Raw genomic sequence first — 14,998 nt, 5'->3', positions numbered from 1 at the left:
AATTTTTACCCGTTCTCCCGAATTTTAACTCCAGCAACTACACCGTTTTGTGATTGTCACGCCTATAACTGTTAATGACGCCATGCTACTTTAGATACTAAAACATACTTGGTACTGTGATACTTTATATACAGGGGCAAAACAAGAACCATGAGATCGCTGGCCCCGCACAGAATTTTCTCGGAGTGGTTGGAAAGGACGTTCTGAAAGCAAGCCACTGTGTAAATCCTCTTCGTCCGATTCAACTCGATTCTTACATTACTCCTTCACCGTTCATAGTTGAAGTCAAAACGAAGCCATTGATCAGTAACGGAGAGGGCAAAGAATCATAATTGAACGCAATTTGAATTAAATCTTTATATTAGCCCCACCACATCGGCAGGTAACAAATCACCACACACACACACGCGCCGTAATAAGGCCTGGCGTTTCAGAAACATTCCTGCACAATGCTACTGGCGCTTAAAATGTGTCCGTTAGTCGTGTGTACTCAGCGATGGATGTTAGGCAATGCAGAAAAAATTACATTTCGCATCCGTCAACTCAGCACATAAAAAAAAACCTTCAATCTTGACTTCCTTAGCTTCAGTGGCTGTTGGCTTCTTTTACATGTTTCAGTCTTATTCAAGACAGGATAGCAGTTTCAAAGCCGCTTCATTTTCTGTGCCTTGAGCAGTTCCGCGGAACTGATTCTCTTGGTATGCAGCCTATTTATGTTTCTTGAGTCTATAACCCTTACCAGGACTGCCGTAGGTTTCCGCTATGGATCCATTCATATCGGTCATGAACCGAGGCGTCAGGTGAATGTACTCTCCGCGTTCGCCGCAACCTCGTGGCTGAAGCGTGTATGGCGTGTCGCCGTACTGCGGGTTCTCGGCCGCCACTCGCACGTCGGCCGTGGGAAACAGGCTTGCCGCCGTGGTGACCGCACCGGGTCTCGGAGGCCACGTGTCCGGCACGGCGATGGTCACGCTGCCGAAGTGGACCAATCCGCGAGTGGCCCGTTGGAGGAACGTTGAGGCAGAGCGAAATAATGCCTGGGATGGGGAAAAAGTAGACATTTAATAATACGTTCATTGTGGTGGCTAGCTACACTGTTCCCTAAGAAGACGTGTAGACGGCATGGCTGACGATTGAACGAGAAGAGGTTACATACCGGAAATTCAGAATTGTCTCTGTTGCCAATAGACGTGTGCTCGTACCGATATATTTGCATACTTGGGGCAGGTAGTGATCGCAGATTCGTACGACGATAGTTCAGTGGCTAAGACATTTAGAATAGGATGGAGTGCATTTGGCAGTTACTCTGATTAAAGATGTCCTTTTAAGAGTACCCCTCAAGAGGAAAGTATATAACTGCTGTATTTTACCATTATTCACTTAAGGGCAAAAAAATGTGGCGTGTAACTAAATAGATTGAACTAAAGTTGCGGGCAACGCAGAGAGCTATAGACACGATAATGATAGGTGCAAGGTTATGAGACAGGAAAGAAGCATAGTGGCTCAAGGGAGAAGAGCGAGTTAATGACATCCTTCTAAAAACCAGGAATAAATAGGCGTGTGATGAGCATGTAATGTGAATTCAAGAGAGCCGTTGGCCGATAAGTATAACTTACTGGATTCAAAGGGAAGGCAGGCATAGCAGGGGCGGCACAAGGTGAGGTGGCCGAGTGAGATTAGCAAGCTTGCGGGCATAATTTGGTGGCAGCTGGACCACGATGAGGTTAATGAGGTTAATCGGAGAAACAAAGAGGGGCCTTTGTCGAGCAATGGGCCTAGTTAGACTTATCATGATGACGGTGATAATGGTATCAATTTTACTAGCTGCCGCAAAGGCAAAAATGCCCTCTCACTGAGTACAAATATCACTGTTTGCACGTAATGTTGCACAGGCTGGTCTTAACTTGAACGTAGCTGACGACCTAGCAGGGAATCCGAGTTTTTGTTGTTTTATTAGTTGCAAAAGGGATGTAACCTTTCTAGGAAGGCAATATGGCGGAGGGGCTCTTTTCAGAATGGGCAAGATCTCGACGAGTTAATGCGGCAGACGCTGTATCTTATTAGGCGTAAGCAAGGAATTGCAGATGTAAAACAGGTCTTGTTGCAATCTCGACGTAAACTACAATTCTATTCAACCCGGGCTACGTTTTTAGTGCAGCACAGCAGTGGCATGCATGTGGAAACGCGGTGACGTGAAATAACTTAATTAAATTGTCACCTGCAGAGTGACTCTTCACCGCACTATAAGCGAACAATGCCTAAGTTTGCACACAGGTTAGTAAATATTTGAATATTAAAACCAAGTGACCCAAGGCCGCAGATTTCATAAAATGCGCGACTTGCGACAAATTAGCAAATTCTGGGGTTAAATGCTATCTGTATACTTTTGCAGCATTTTCCCCCCGGCCTGGTGCTTGGCTTATTCAGGGTGAAATGCTCGGGAATTGGTTCTTTGACGCCACCTTGAGATAACGAAACTTGTGCCATGGCACTATTTGGCCATCGATGCCCTTGCGCCATAAAAATCCACTATCATCATCATCCACTGTTACAGCTTTAGAGATTACGCAACTTAGCAACTCAAGTCAATCACTCATGTCGTGCCCGACCACTAACCGTTCCTAAATAGGAGTCTTATTCAGGCGACCACCTAGCGTCCCAATGGCGCCTCTACAGAAGATTTGAAAAACAAATTTAACTGTTTATAAAGCTAGCGTTACCTCCGCTGTAAAACAGAACCGGAAAAAAACCGGAATCATCAGTGGCACTGGAGTGCCTTAGGCGCTCGGTTTTAATCGTGGTGGAGTCGAAGCCAAATGAGCACCTTGATGTTTTCGACGATTCTTTCGTCGGGCTCCACCGACGGGTGTATGGCGACCACAATGTCTTCGTAGGCTCCGGTGGCCTTGTCTATGCGGAGACTGTGACCGGGAGACCAGCACAGCTGCGAGACCGCCGCGATGAGCAGCACAGCAGTGGACAGCATCCTGCGTGGCGGGAAAACTTTTACCGGTGTTACCCTGGTAATGAAGCCCTAGGCTTCTACATCTAGGCTTCTACATCCGTCGTGAGAACTGCAAGTGAGTGTCTTTATTTTTTCCACCAGCTTGGTTCTTCGTGCATCGCGATCAACGCGCACAACAGAGAAATCACCAGGCTGTTCGGCGGCGCCTTGCCGGCGCAGGACTCTTGCTGAAAGGTAGAAGCGTCATCGCATCTTCAGACCTTGGGAATGAAGGCAGTTAGAGCTTCTGAGAGCTCTTGGGTTGTCAGAATATGGCTTGTTAGCGGTGTGTATGATTAGGTTAAGGGTCAAGGGATCGGGTGTAATCAGAACAGTTAAGCGCTCGGCACCCTAAACTTTTAAAACGTAACTGCGCCTCTTTATTGTATTCACTATACGACATCGCAACCGCACAGCTCTCTGGCTCCGCTTGCGAAATAATGTGAAGGAGGTGAATTGTAATCTGAAGTAGCTGCCATGGAGTGTGCGTTTAAGGGAAGGAGGAGATGTAATGAACACCGTCGTAGCCTTTAAGAAAGGTGTGAAGAAAAAAAGGAAGGTAGCCGCGTGGTGGTCACGTTAAGAGCAATTCAGTGGAAGCAGCCGAAGAAGTCCTAACAAAAACACAGGTGGGACAGCAGTTATGTACACCTGACGCCAGCTCGTAAAGTGAGGAAGAGAGTTTGCGCTAACCTTTCGTGGGGCGTTCAGGTCACCATCATTTCTACCCGCCTAAGGCGTCAGCGTAATTTGTGCTTTATCAGAATGACCACGTAAAAAGTAATAGAAAAGAGATGGCTAGTAATCAAGGTGGCTAACAACCTTCAAGAAAGTTAGAATCTGGCTTAGTGGGATGAGAATGTACCGCCTGGAACGACAAGAATGGCACTCAAGCAAGAGTGCATGAAAATATACGGAGCAGTGAGTAGAAATATTTTGCCGTAAAGACGGGAAATAAATGCACAGAGAGGGCAGATCCCGGAGACAGTACGGCGAGCTCTCCAGGCGATGCAACTTTCGTAGAGATCTGAAGTACAGCTTACGAGCTGTTATTGCACAAGGATGTGGCTCCCTATGGAGGCAACCTAGTGTTGGTATCACCAGTGCTGATAAGGCGGCCGGTCAAACAACGCAGCCGCTACATTCGTAGCGCGGTTCGTGTAGTTTGGAGAGCGCCGTGCTCTGTCCTTTCGTAGGAATTAGACAACGAAGACGTGCTCTGTAGCTATCACTTTCTCACCCAGTTCGGTATAACTAGAAGCAATTCAGTAGAGTAAATGGAGATCAAGAAGGAAAAAAAAAAGATGGAGTGTGGTCTGGAGAAGGTGCTGAACAAACAAGGAGAACATATATGATGTGCTTTCCCATGCCTCACGCCACTCACCTCTTCTGTGCTGCTTTTAACCAGTATTACACCGGCTACTAGGAAAAAGCTTGTCGATGGTTCAATTATTTCCACGCATTTACTTTGCATATTTTCAATAAAATGTGGCTCTGTTGCGTAGTTCTCGTACGCAGCTTGCCTGGAAACCTAATTACAGTGGGGTGACGCGAAAAATATGAAATGAGTTTTTCCTCTTAATATAATTGTGCTCTGGGAAGAAAATGTTTTTGCACTGTCTAATTGTGGGCCTTGTTGTTGCAACACTGTATCTCTCTGGCATATATGCCCAGTTTCATACACATCGCTGTGCAGTATATTTGCATTGCGTTTTTACTTTCGCACTTACCGCTTTCTCGAACTTTGAATATTAAACTGAGCATCGCATTTTTCCCACTGATTGTTGTAGGCATATTGATGCAGAACTTGCACTGCTTGAGGGTTGTTTTGTATTTAACAGATCTGTCTTGCTTGATTTCTATCGCTCCGAAAAGTAACCCGAAATATCCTACAATAATTCCACCCCCTCATGTAATACCCCTTCAATGGGGCCTTTGAGGTACTAATAAATAAATAAATAATTAATAAATATGAATAAATAAATAAATGAGAGGCAAACGACTACCCAGTTTGATAACGTTAAAACATTTGTTAAGGTATTGTTAACATGCTGCGAAGCAGACGAGATCGCAATAATAAAGCTCGTGTGCGATTACTTGTTCTGTGGTGGATGATACTCGAGTGTTTTATTCGCGTTCATTCGGAAAGCCTTTCGGATGGCGTTACCGGAAAAGGTTTTGGGATATTCCTTAGATAAAAGTGCTGGTCTCAGCTGCTGTCCATGTTGGTCTCTTGCACCGATGTTATCCATTTGAAAATGGTGGGAAAACAGCAACACCGATATAAAACTACCATATCTCTCGCGTACAAGACAGCTGCTCAGATCACTAGGACACCTCTTCGGCATAAGGTGTAACTTATCAAGTAACTGAACTAAAAAGATATGCGGTAAAGAATGCCTTGGCTTAAATTTGCTGCAGTTTCTGTCTTCATCTCCAAGACGTAATCTATAAACTTTCCATGCTTCTTGTTCTTCGACGAAAGATATTATAGCGGCATCTGGGTATATATCTTAAGTACTGAAGCGTAGAACAAAGGACACGGGACAAACTTGAGGGACGTTAAGAAGATATATTCTATGCAGATATGTTGCGCAGTTAGGCATGTGAAGGCATGTTATGCATTCTGAATAGGCATTAAATGTCCTGCAGTTTGGCTTGTCCAGCTGCGGGTCTTCTGGAGCAAATTTATGCACACTGCTTACAAAACATTAAACTGCTCACTTTATTCTGCGTTTTTCTTCGCGAGAAATCAAATTGCAAGAATGCTTTCGTCAGTGTTATATTTACTTAGTCTTCGACATTAAGGCGATCTTATTCACCGCAGTGCATTTAAATACGGTAATTAAAGTCACTTTTTTCTTTCTCCTTGACAAATGCCTTCTGGTTATTCGAATCATCAAGTTAGAATACGATTATAACTATATTTTGCACTCCAAAAGACGAGTAAAATTTATCTGATCGGCTAATAAAGGACCCAATACCAATAAACTTACACGCGGCAAGAATATGATGGCAATGATATGTGGAAGCACGAAAAGAAAAGTGGGTTGTTTTGGCGCTCTGTATAACTAATAGACATGAACCATTTAGTGCCCCCAACTACATAGCGCCTAAAAAGCAACATAAGCGCATTTGCACTTTCGTTCCAACGAGATCCCCTAAAATTGCGGAGGGACCCAACTGGGCGAACTTTAGGTGACGTAAAACGTTATCTATAGCCTGGTTCTACGCTAAAATTGCCGTTCACACCGGAAGTGAATGTCTGACTATCATGCCGCAGCGGATAAATGGCTATATGTTCTCTTGCAGAGCATTCCACCTATGTGATGAAACTGTCAGCTAAGCAACCCTGATGGCGACGATGATTCCAAATAGTCTATACTTTATCGATCCAAACACAAAGATCAGCTGGTCAGACGTCCTAAAACACCACGTAAGTCTGCAGGTTGCTGTCAACCACTATGTCTTGGATGGAGGCTTCATTTGCTTATGACCAAAAAGTTGCCCAAGGTTATGCATAAATTCTTATCAGGGAGCGGCCAACGTAGTTGGTGCAGGTCTTATTTTCCTGTCTTTTTTAACTTTCTCATTCTCTTACCCCCTCCCTCTGTCGTTGTTTTTCAGAAAGGTTTGCATCCAGCATGATTCAAAACGTCTTGCGGAGTTCAAGTTCAGTAGTTGCATCCTAGACAACGCTGACATTTTCCATGCAAGCGAAGTCGAAAAGTGCTGTGTTTCTCATTCTTTAATGCACGTTAAAGGACACAAAGGCATTAGGAAGTCGGAGCTCCTCAGATATCCAAACTTTGGCGTTCTATATAGCTTAGGAACAGAATCAAGAGGGGAAAATACATGAGTTCTTAGACTTTATTAATTGACCTTCCTTGTTCAAGTCTTCCTCCTTGTCTTTTGTCAGTGTTATCACGGGTTAGGGTCTGGTAGCTACCAAGCCCTCACACCCATGAATGGTCCCCTCCACTCCTGTTTATCATGTTCGATTGGGTAGAAAACAAAAAAAAAAGATGGGAGGCTATTTAGCATTGCTAAGCACTAAATATTGTGCGAAGGCACAGTTGTTTGCAGGTGGACACCACCGCCACATACCTCAAAACGCGACTGAGGTGTCCACTTACCCAGGAAGCCAGTTTCGCGCGTCTTCAACTTTTTCAACACCCCTGCCAATTTACCCAATGTACGCCGGCGGCCTATGCTCCAGTGCTGCGGTTCTAAAGCAATGTTGTCAACGCCAACACGTATTGCTCTAGTGCTGTGTTGTCCATGCCAACGCATGCAGCCCGCATTTCTCTGTCACTGCCGCAACATAGCTCAAAGCGCGAATATTAGTTTGATAGGAGAATTATATGATGAACAAAATGATGGGCAATGAACAATGCGAGTGTGTGCTGCAGTTTAACACGAGGCGTATTTGGCTGTGGCGATAGCCTAGCGCTCTCGCGCAGTGGCCAGCGCAGCTGATCTCCGCGCCGCCACGGGTTCCAGTCCCAGTCACGGATATTTATTTGATTTATTTTTGTTTACGTCTTTCACTTAGCACAAACTCACAAACGTCGCAAACCACTTTGCACAAACCCACAAACATTTCAAGATCTTGCTCGGTGTATGGCCATTGAAAGAGTGCTTTGAAAACTAAACATTTTCACAGATTTGCCTGTCTGGTTGGGTTTGAAGACATAATAAACTGCAATCTCCAACCAAAAATTTTAACTTTAACCCAACGTTTCGAAGCCGACTCGGCTCCTTCATCAGGGGTGACTGAGGGCAGTAGCTAACCAATTCAGCACATCTCTGCAGTGCGCCAGCGTAACTAACAGCCTAAACCCCCTCCCCCTCCTCCGCGCCTTTCGCGACACAGCTTTCGTTCTTTTCACCCCCCCCCTCCTCTCCATACTTAAAAGGCGTTAGCTACTGCCCTCAGTCACCCCTGATGAAGGAGCCGAGTCGGCTTCGAAACGAAGGGTTAAAGTTAAAATTTTTTGGTTGGAGATAGCAGTTTATTATAAGAGTGCTTTCGCTCTGATATATTGCTTTCGCAGTGACATAGTGCTAAAGCGATAGACGTGCTATCAAAGATCATGGTTATAATAGTTAAAAGAACACTTCGCGTGACTTTTATTTTCCAAACTTACGTGAGCGGTGACGCCAAACTCGAATCTCACATAAAAAACGTCAGTTTCTATAACATAATGATAATTGGTTTTTTTGGTGGAAGGGAAATGGCGCAGTATCTGTCCCGTATATCGTTGGGCACCTGAACCGCGCCGTAAGGGAAGGAATAAAGTAGGGAGTGAAAGAAGAAAGGAAGAAAGTGGCGCCGTAGTGGAGGGCTCCGGAATAACTTCGACCACCTGGGGATTTTTAACGTGCACTGACGTCGCACAGCACACGGGTGCCTTACCGTTTTGCCTCCATAAAAACGCAGCCGCCGCGGTCGGGTTCGAACCCGGGAACTCCGGATCAGTAGCTGAGCGCCCTAACCACTGAGCCACCGCGGCGGGTCTTCTATAAACAGTGAAAGATATCAGCGTGGTTTCGAAGAAGGAGCTAAAACTGACGTCAAAGCAACTTTTACCAGAGCATTTCATGGATGACATTGCTGGGGCTCGGACATTGCGCAGATGTGAGAATGAGAGGTAGACGGGTTTAATGGTAACATCTAGAGCATATAGGCGAATATTAGCTTACCTCTTGATCTCTAGTGTCGATGAAAACAAACGCTGAGCGCACTACGTAGAGACCTTAGCCAACGGCACGTTCATGCCCAAGGTTTATATATAGATGCAACATCCGCCGGCAAGACGCTTACTAAACCTGCTTTGCACACGACACATGTGCAACTCAGATTTCTTTTACCTCTGGAAAACATAGCCAGCCTATCGACTTTACCGAGATTTGCGAAAGAGTGCCCATTCACGCACCGGCGACAGAAGCATCACTCCCACATTCTCTGCAGATAAGATAAGCGGTGTACAGAAGGAGAGCTAGCGCTCTCCTGATAACGCTCTCCTAACATAACAATGAGAGTAAAAAAATGGTGACGTATTGTTGGCCACCTGAGGGCAAAGTTACGTTTGTGATGACGGTACCACCAGACCTACTTCTCCTTGTCCCGAAAACGTCGACTGAGAATATCACAAGTCACATACTTAAATCCTACAACCTCTGAAGGAAGTTTAATATTCATCAGCTCCTGGACACGGCAATGCTTCGTTACGAATGCTCAAATGGCGATCCTGTGATTTCACTCTAATGACACCATTTATTTCCTGGCCGGAAGACGAACAAAAATCTTTCTGCCGAGCTTCTGTTATGCATCGCTGGTACATACATACATACATACATACATACATACATACATACATACATACATACATACATACATACATACATACATACATACATACATACATACATACATACATACATACATACATACATACATACATACATACATACATACACACATACATACATACATACATACATACATACATACATACATACATACATACATACATACATACATACATACATACATACATACATACATACATACATACATACATACATACATACATACATACATACATACATACATACATACATACATACATGGTGTTTCACGTAAGACTTTACACAATCCAATTGAAAGAGATGCCAGAAGAAAGGCTGATAGGAAAGACGAGAGTCGCATCATCAGCGTCTATCCAGCTACAAGGAAGGCTGCTTCAGCCATAGATACGCCCCAGTCCCTAAGCTAACTAAGGCCTGTAAATACAGATCCTATTTTTGTAGCGAAAGCTACATTGGCCACGAACTCGGAGTTTCGCCGTGGCCGCATTCCCACCGTGGTCGCACCGCAGCACGTGACCAACCACGTGACTGGTCACCTGACCAACCGCGTGATGAAACACGTGACAACAACTAGCCAGACAACCAGATTAAGCTGGACTTGCAATCAGGACTAACCAGGGCTAACCAAACTATTCCTATAGCTTTCGCTACGTATATTCTTGCATAGCCGAGCTAAGCCACTGCCCATTTTTTGTTCTTTTCTGCACGCGCGTGACGACGTGGTCGCAATACATCGTTGTACTGCTTCAGTGGCGCCGTGGCGATGAAGACATCGCGGGGTACGCTAGGAAATCTGTGCGCGATCCAGCCCAATATGTCGCTGCAGCAGCGGAATTTCTCTAAAGCGAGTGCAAAAAGCTTCGCGACCCGCCAGAACACAGAGATTAAGTGCTCAGTAGAGCTTTGTGACGACAGCCAATCAGCAACATTGCGAATGATACCGAACACTCATAGAGGCGCGCTTAATCCGCTGCAAGTAACGCTCGAAGGTGCACGCACACTGAAGTTTTGAAATCGTAGAAATTTGCTTCATACTTCTATGTACAAACGTTAGCGCAAAATAAGACACAGTCACAAGAACGGTGGACAGGACGTTCTTGTGATTGTGTCTTATTTTGGGCTAACGTTTGTACATAGAACTACTATGCACCGACTAGCCCAGTAACAAGTGTTGTTTGTTTCATACCTTGATCAAAGCGATTGAGCACAAGTTACACTGAATATCTGTACGCATCTGGCGCTGCGTTAATGTTCGAATTAATTGCTTCATATCAGTATACCTTTATCGGTAGAGTGACCATATGTTTCAAGTAGTGTAATACAAGTTACTTTATATTCAACACTGACTTTGAAGCCGAGACGTTTTTTAACACATCGACCAGCCTTCCTATTTCTCTTCATTTCTGTTATTTTTTAGCCCAATGGTTAAGGCCAGGATTCGCAAAAACCTCGAGTTTACAACAAATGGCGGATTATAGAAGAAAATCCCAGAATGGCGATGTTCTGTCACAGCTGTACTAAAGCATGCTTTCCTCAGTCTGTGACGCCTGGGGTAAGGGGATTTTGCACTGACGTCACTGCCACCTATATTTGGAACGTGCAACACGTTCGCTTTATCAGCACGTTGATAACCGACGTAAAGATAAAGCTGCACGCGAAATAAATGCACAATTCACTGTGCGAGATAAGAACAGTGATGACGGTCTTACAACAATTGGTGTCGTACGGTAATCAACTGGACTGAATAGAGCCTGAGTGGGCATGTTGCTGACGTCATGGCGCGAAAATACCATTGTGAGATCAGTTCCCAAAAAAGGGCATGCAGCTTTGCCTTCTATCTTCACTGGCGGCTAACCGGATTTACGCACGCAACAGAATTGCCGCATGTTGCTTAGCTGGTCCTCAATGAAGGCAAGAATTGCCGTTGCGGAGTCAGAAGAAAAAGAGATGTTCTCGGTAAGCGCTTGTAAGGTCAGAACGGGATAATCGCCGCAAATTCTCATTACTACGACTACTGCTACCACTACTCCTACTATTACTAATAATAATATACTGCTTCTAATAACATTATCTCACGTTAATAATAACGATAATCACTAAAAACGCTTATTCGGTTCAATCTTCACGTCTGCGAAAACTGCGCAGGAAGTTTTTGTCTGGAATGAGTGGTCACTATTGCAGTATCGTCCGCAAAAAAACAAATGGAAAAGGATAGCAATTTTATATGTTTTACTGCCGGTCAGCTTAACTCTCCAGCCATCTCATGCATCCGAGGAAATGAGAGATCGAAAATTCAGTGCAATTATATTTATTCGTTTAATACTGCCTCGAAAACAACAAGAAAACAGCAAATAATCCAATTGGTATTAAATGAAAAACAATACGGCCTGGGACACATGTGAATCTGGATACCTTAAGGGAGTAGACTTGCTCCGGTCGGAGCTACCACTTTCTTGGCGCTTTGAAACTCTGGGAAGCAGTTTCTTGCCGCCGCAAAGCCAATGTGCACTCTACAAACAGTGCAATAATATAACTGAAGGTTACAAATCATCCACTTCGCGCAATTGCCGCAGCGCTGGCTAGAGTAACCTTCATGCTTTTGGCAGGCTGTGGCTACGGTCTGTGTGATCGCTGCTACGAGTCAGTGTGTCTGCACAAGACATGTACCTCATTGCCGCCTATGAAAACTAGGGATAAGGGAGCTTGAAAACTAGGGATAAGGGAGCGTGACAACTAGGGGTAAGATGACGTCAGCGCTTTTCCTGTGTTCTCGTGTCTCTCTTTCGTCCTTGTTGCTTTGCGCTGCCGCTTTCCACGGGAATTTTACCCGGTGTGAAAGCTGTGGTTATGAGGAGACCATCGCTCATCTTCTCTGTGAGTGCACTGCATTTGCGAGTGCAAGGCAGACACTGTGTTGTGCCCTGGACCGCCTCGATCCTCGCCCATTAACAGAGCAAAAGATCCTCGGTCCGTGGCCACAGCAGTCGACTGCCCTCAAGGCATACAAGGCACTCTTTGCCTACTTGAGAGCGACTGGATTGAGTGACAAATTGTGACAGCGTTGTGCGTGTGTGTGTGTTATGCCTTTTTCCCCTTCTCTCTTCCTCTTTTTAGTCCCCAATTCCTCTTCACCATCGCAGGGTAGCCAGTCGGAACCCCTTATTGGTTAACATTCCTGCCTTTCCCTCCTCCTCTTTATATATCTATCTATCTATCTATCTATCTTACCTGGTCCCGTAAAACCCTACGGCCTTTCGGCACGTTGTCAGACCCGGAAAAGTGAGAGTGATGGTTGTTCCACTTCCCATATCACGAGGGCACGGCAACAACGCCCATATGGTCTAAGTTCACCAGGCTGGCATTAAAAAAAGAGGTGACATACCTGAGGAGACCCATTCCGTGATCCATATGTCCTCTACGGCCAAGGATTATTGAGACAACGTTGTGCATGGAAAGTGTGCGTACGACGACTGCGCCGGGTGTACAGGGGTGCACTCAGCAAAAGAACTTTGGCCGCTATTGTGACGTCCTGCTAATCTCGTTGTTTTGGAAGCCACGCCTCCTGAGCCTAACCATGCACTCCAGATTGGTGGCACTGCCTGCGTTCCATTTACCCGGCTTTTATCATCTAGTGGCCTCCAAAGACATCGTCTACGGCGTTCCAAGTCCACACCTAACAACATGCTTATCGTCGCTGGTGGCTTATTCCCCTATGTTGCGTTTTTGGCCGCGTTCCCCGCGATATCTTTGTTTGTGATACCTATTTACGTATGCTTTGTTTTCACCAGCCACAAAAAGCATTCCATTCACACGGTGGTGTTAACTCCTTAAAGCCCAGTGTCGTGTATTCCGGACATGTTGTTTCTTAGTCATCTACTCATTATTCCTTCGTAGAAAGTTGTGTGTCAACATCTTTCCACCAGCCAGCGTTTCCGGTGATTCCGGAGTTCTCCTGTGATGACTTTAGGCGCTACCAGGGGCAAGTGTTGGGAAAAACAAAGCAGCGAATTTGTGAGCTCCACGCGCACGCACTCGTACTCGCAGACATTTGTTGGGATGAAAAGTCCTTAAAGTTTCAAGACCCCTTTGTTCGCTCCATGCGATCACTTAGGTGTTCCACAGAACTTACACTAGCTGCACGAATTAGACAAATGCTTGTTATAACTGCCGACAATTGATTTCTCAAATTGGTAAATTGGTAAGCGACTCAGGCGATGAGGGATGCCGTAGTTAAGGGCTCTGGAAATTTCGGCCACCTGGGGTTTGTTAACGTGCACTGACATCGCACAGTACACAGGCCTCTAGAATTTCGCCTCCATCAAATTTCGACCGCCGCGGCTGGGATCGAACCTGCGTCTTTCGGGTCTGCAGCCGAGCGCCATAGCCACTGAGCCAGCGCGGCGGCTGCCTCTAGGCGTGAATTCTTATAATTGCAGACGCTTTTGTGATCCATTTGGCATTGTCTCCGAATTTCGCATAGAACGTACGGCTCTTTCTATTGACTTGCATTAGCATACGCACGCACGAATGGTAGCGCCGCATTTAGTCTGCGGAGCACCTTGCGAGTGGCAGTTTAGTGCCTTTGAGGGGAGCAACTGGGAAGCCCTGCCTTGAGCCACCTTCGCATTCAGTGTGTCACCGCGAGAGGAAATAGAGATGAAAGAGCCTCGTAGTCACAGATAACCGTGGCGCAAGCTCTGAAACCGGTTGACGTAGGAAGATAAACTCTGGAGGAGCGTTTCGGCGTGCGAGTAAAGGCAATGCAGTAAGTCTTTAGCGACGTGTGTTGTTTTTATTGCGCTCGCGACACTGGCTTCAGAGACAGAGAGGGAATGAAAGGCTTATGTAAACGCAATGAAGTACCAAGGTGAGCACACCCACCTTGGGTGATGACGCACATAGATCCGTGATGTATCACTGAGTCAGGTGACTGTCCCGTGGCTTGCAGCGTCTATGCAACGGATGTGAACAACAGGCGACAGAAAACGAACTGAGTGATTGCAGGGCTCCGCTTCCTGAAATTGCGTTATAAGCCAGTTTGGGCATGCCCGAATTAAACTGGCAGTACGCGAACATTGTTTGTTCCTCCTTAGTTTGAGATGTTTGTACCCTATATCAGCGGCCGGCGTCGAAAAAGTCCGGAACAAAAATACCTCATTTTTTTTAGGCATTGAACTTTCTGTTTCGATTATTCAGAATCTGTTTGTGCACGTTTCAAGAAAGAGGTGCACTGTTTTTGAAAGCCGTGCTAACTAGTCACTCAAGTTAGCTGTCATGAATCAGTGACGTCACACCTACGGATACCCCGTACGAAAACCAAGTATGTTATCCACTTGGCGCTGCATGTTCACCACTTTTACGCCGTGAGACCTTTGGCACCGATTGCGTGTACAGATTATTCTAGACTTTTTGCTTCTGCTACGCACTGTATTGCCATTGTGTTTGGTATGCAGGGCGAATGGTCAAGATAGACACTCTATTTATCCAATAGGAACAATAGAATCGCTAGTATACGTACGGCGTGTTGCACGGAGGTAAGCAACCAATTATTCCTATTGACTCTGGAGATTTTCGATCTGACCAGTCTTGGGACAGCCCAATGCATGCTTCGCCGCACAG

At 45.5% G+C, this 14,998-nt stretch overlaps 1 protein-coding gene across 2 annotated transcripts in view; it reads right to left on the bottom strand.

The window, feature by feature from the left end:
• LOC144108023 (calcium-activated chloride channel regulator 1-like) overlaps nucleotides 1-12,919 on the bottom strand; it is a 34,033-nt gene extending 21,114 nt beyond the window's left edge. Inside the window, exons 1-3 of one of the 2 annotated variants that reach the window (XM_077641292.1) lie at nucleotides 12,762-12,919; nucleotides 2,825-2,987; nucleotides 740-1,037 (exon numbers count right to left, since the gene is read on the bottom strand). In XM_077641292.1, the coding sequence (XP_077497418.1) occupies nucleotides 740-1,037; nucleotides 2,825-2,987; nucleotides 12,762-12,829 (529 nt within the window). In that variant the 5' untranslated portion in view covers nucleotides 12,830-12,919. Of the gene's footprint in view, nucleotides 1-739; nucleotides 1,038-2,824; nucleotides 2,988-8,710; nucleotides 8,866-12,761 lie in introns of those variants that run through there. The other variant, XM_077641293.1, reaches the window with a different exon arrangement.
• Between the last annotated feature and the right edge of the window lie 2,079 nt (nucleotides 12,920-14,998).

This window comes from Amblyomma americanum, chromosome 10 (genome assembly GCF_052857255.1).
Source record: "Amblyomma americanum isolate KBUSLIRL-KWMA chromosome 10, ASM5285725v1, whole genome shotgun sequence".
NCBI lineage: Eukaryota > Metazoa > Arthropoda > Arachnida > Ixodida > Ixodidae > Amblyomma > Amblyomma americanum.
Note: the sequence above shows the minus strand (reverse complement) of the source record. Positions and strands in the feature narration are given on the sequence as shown.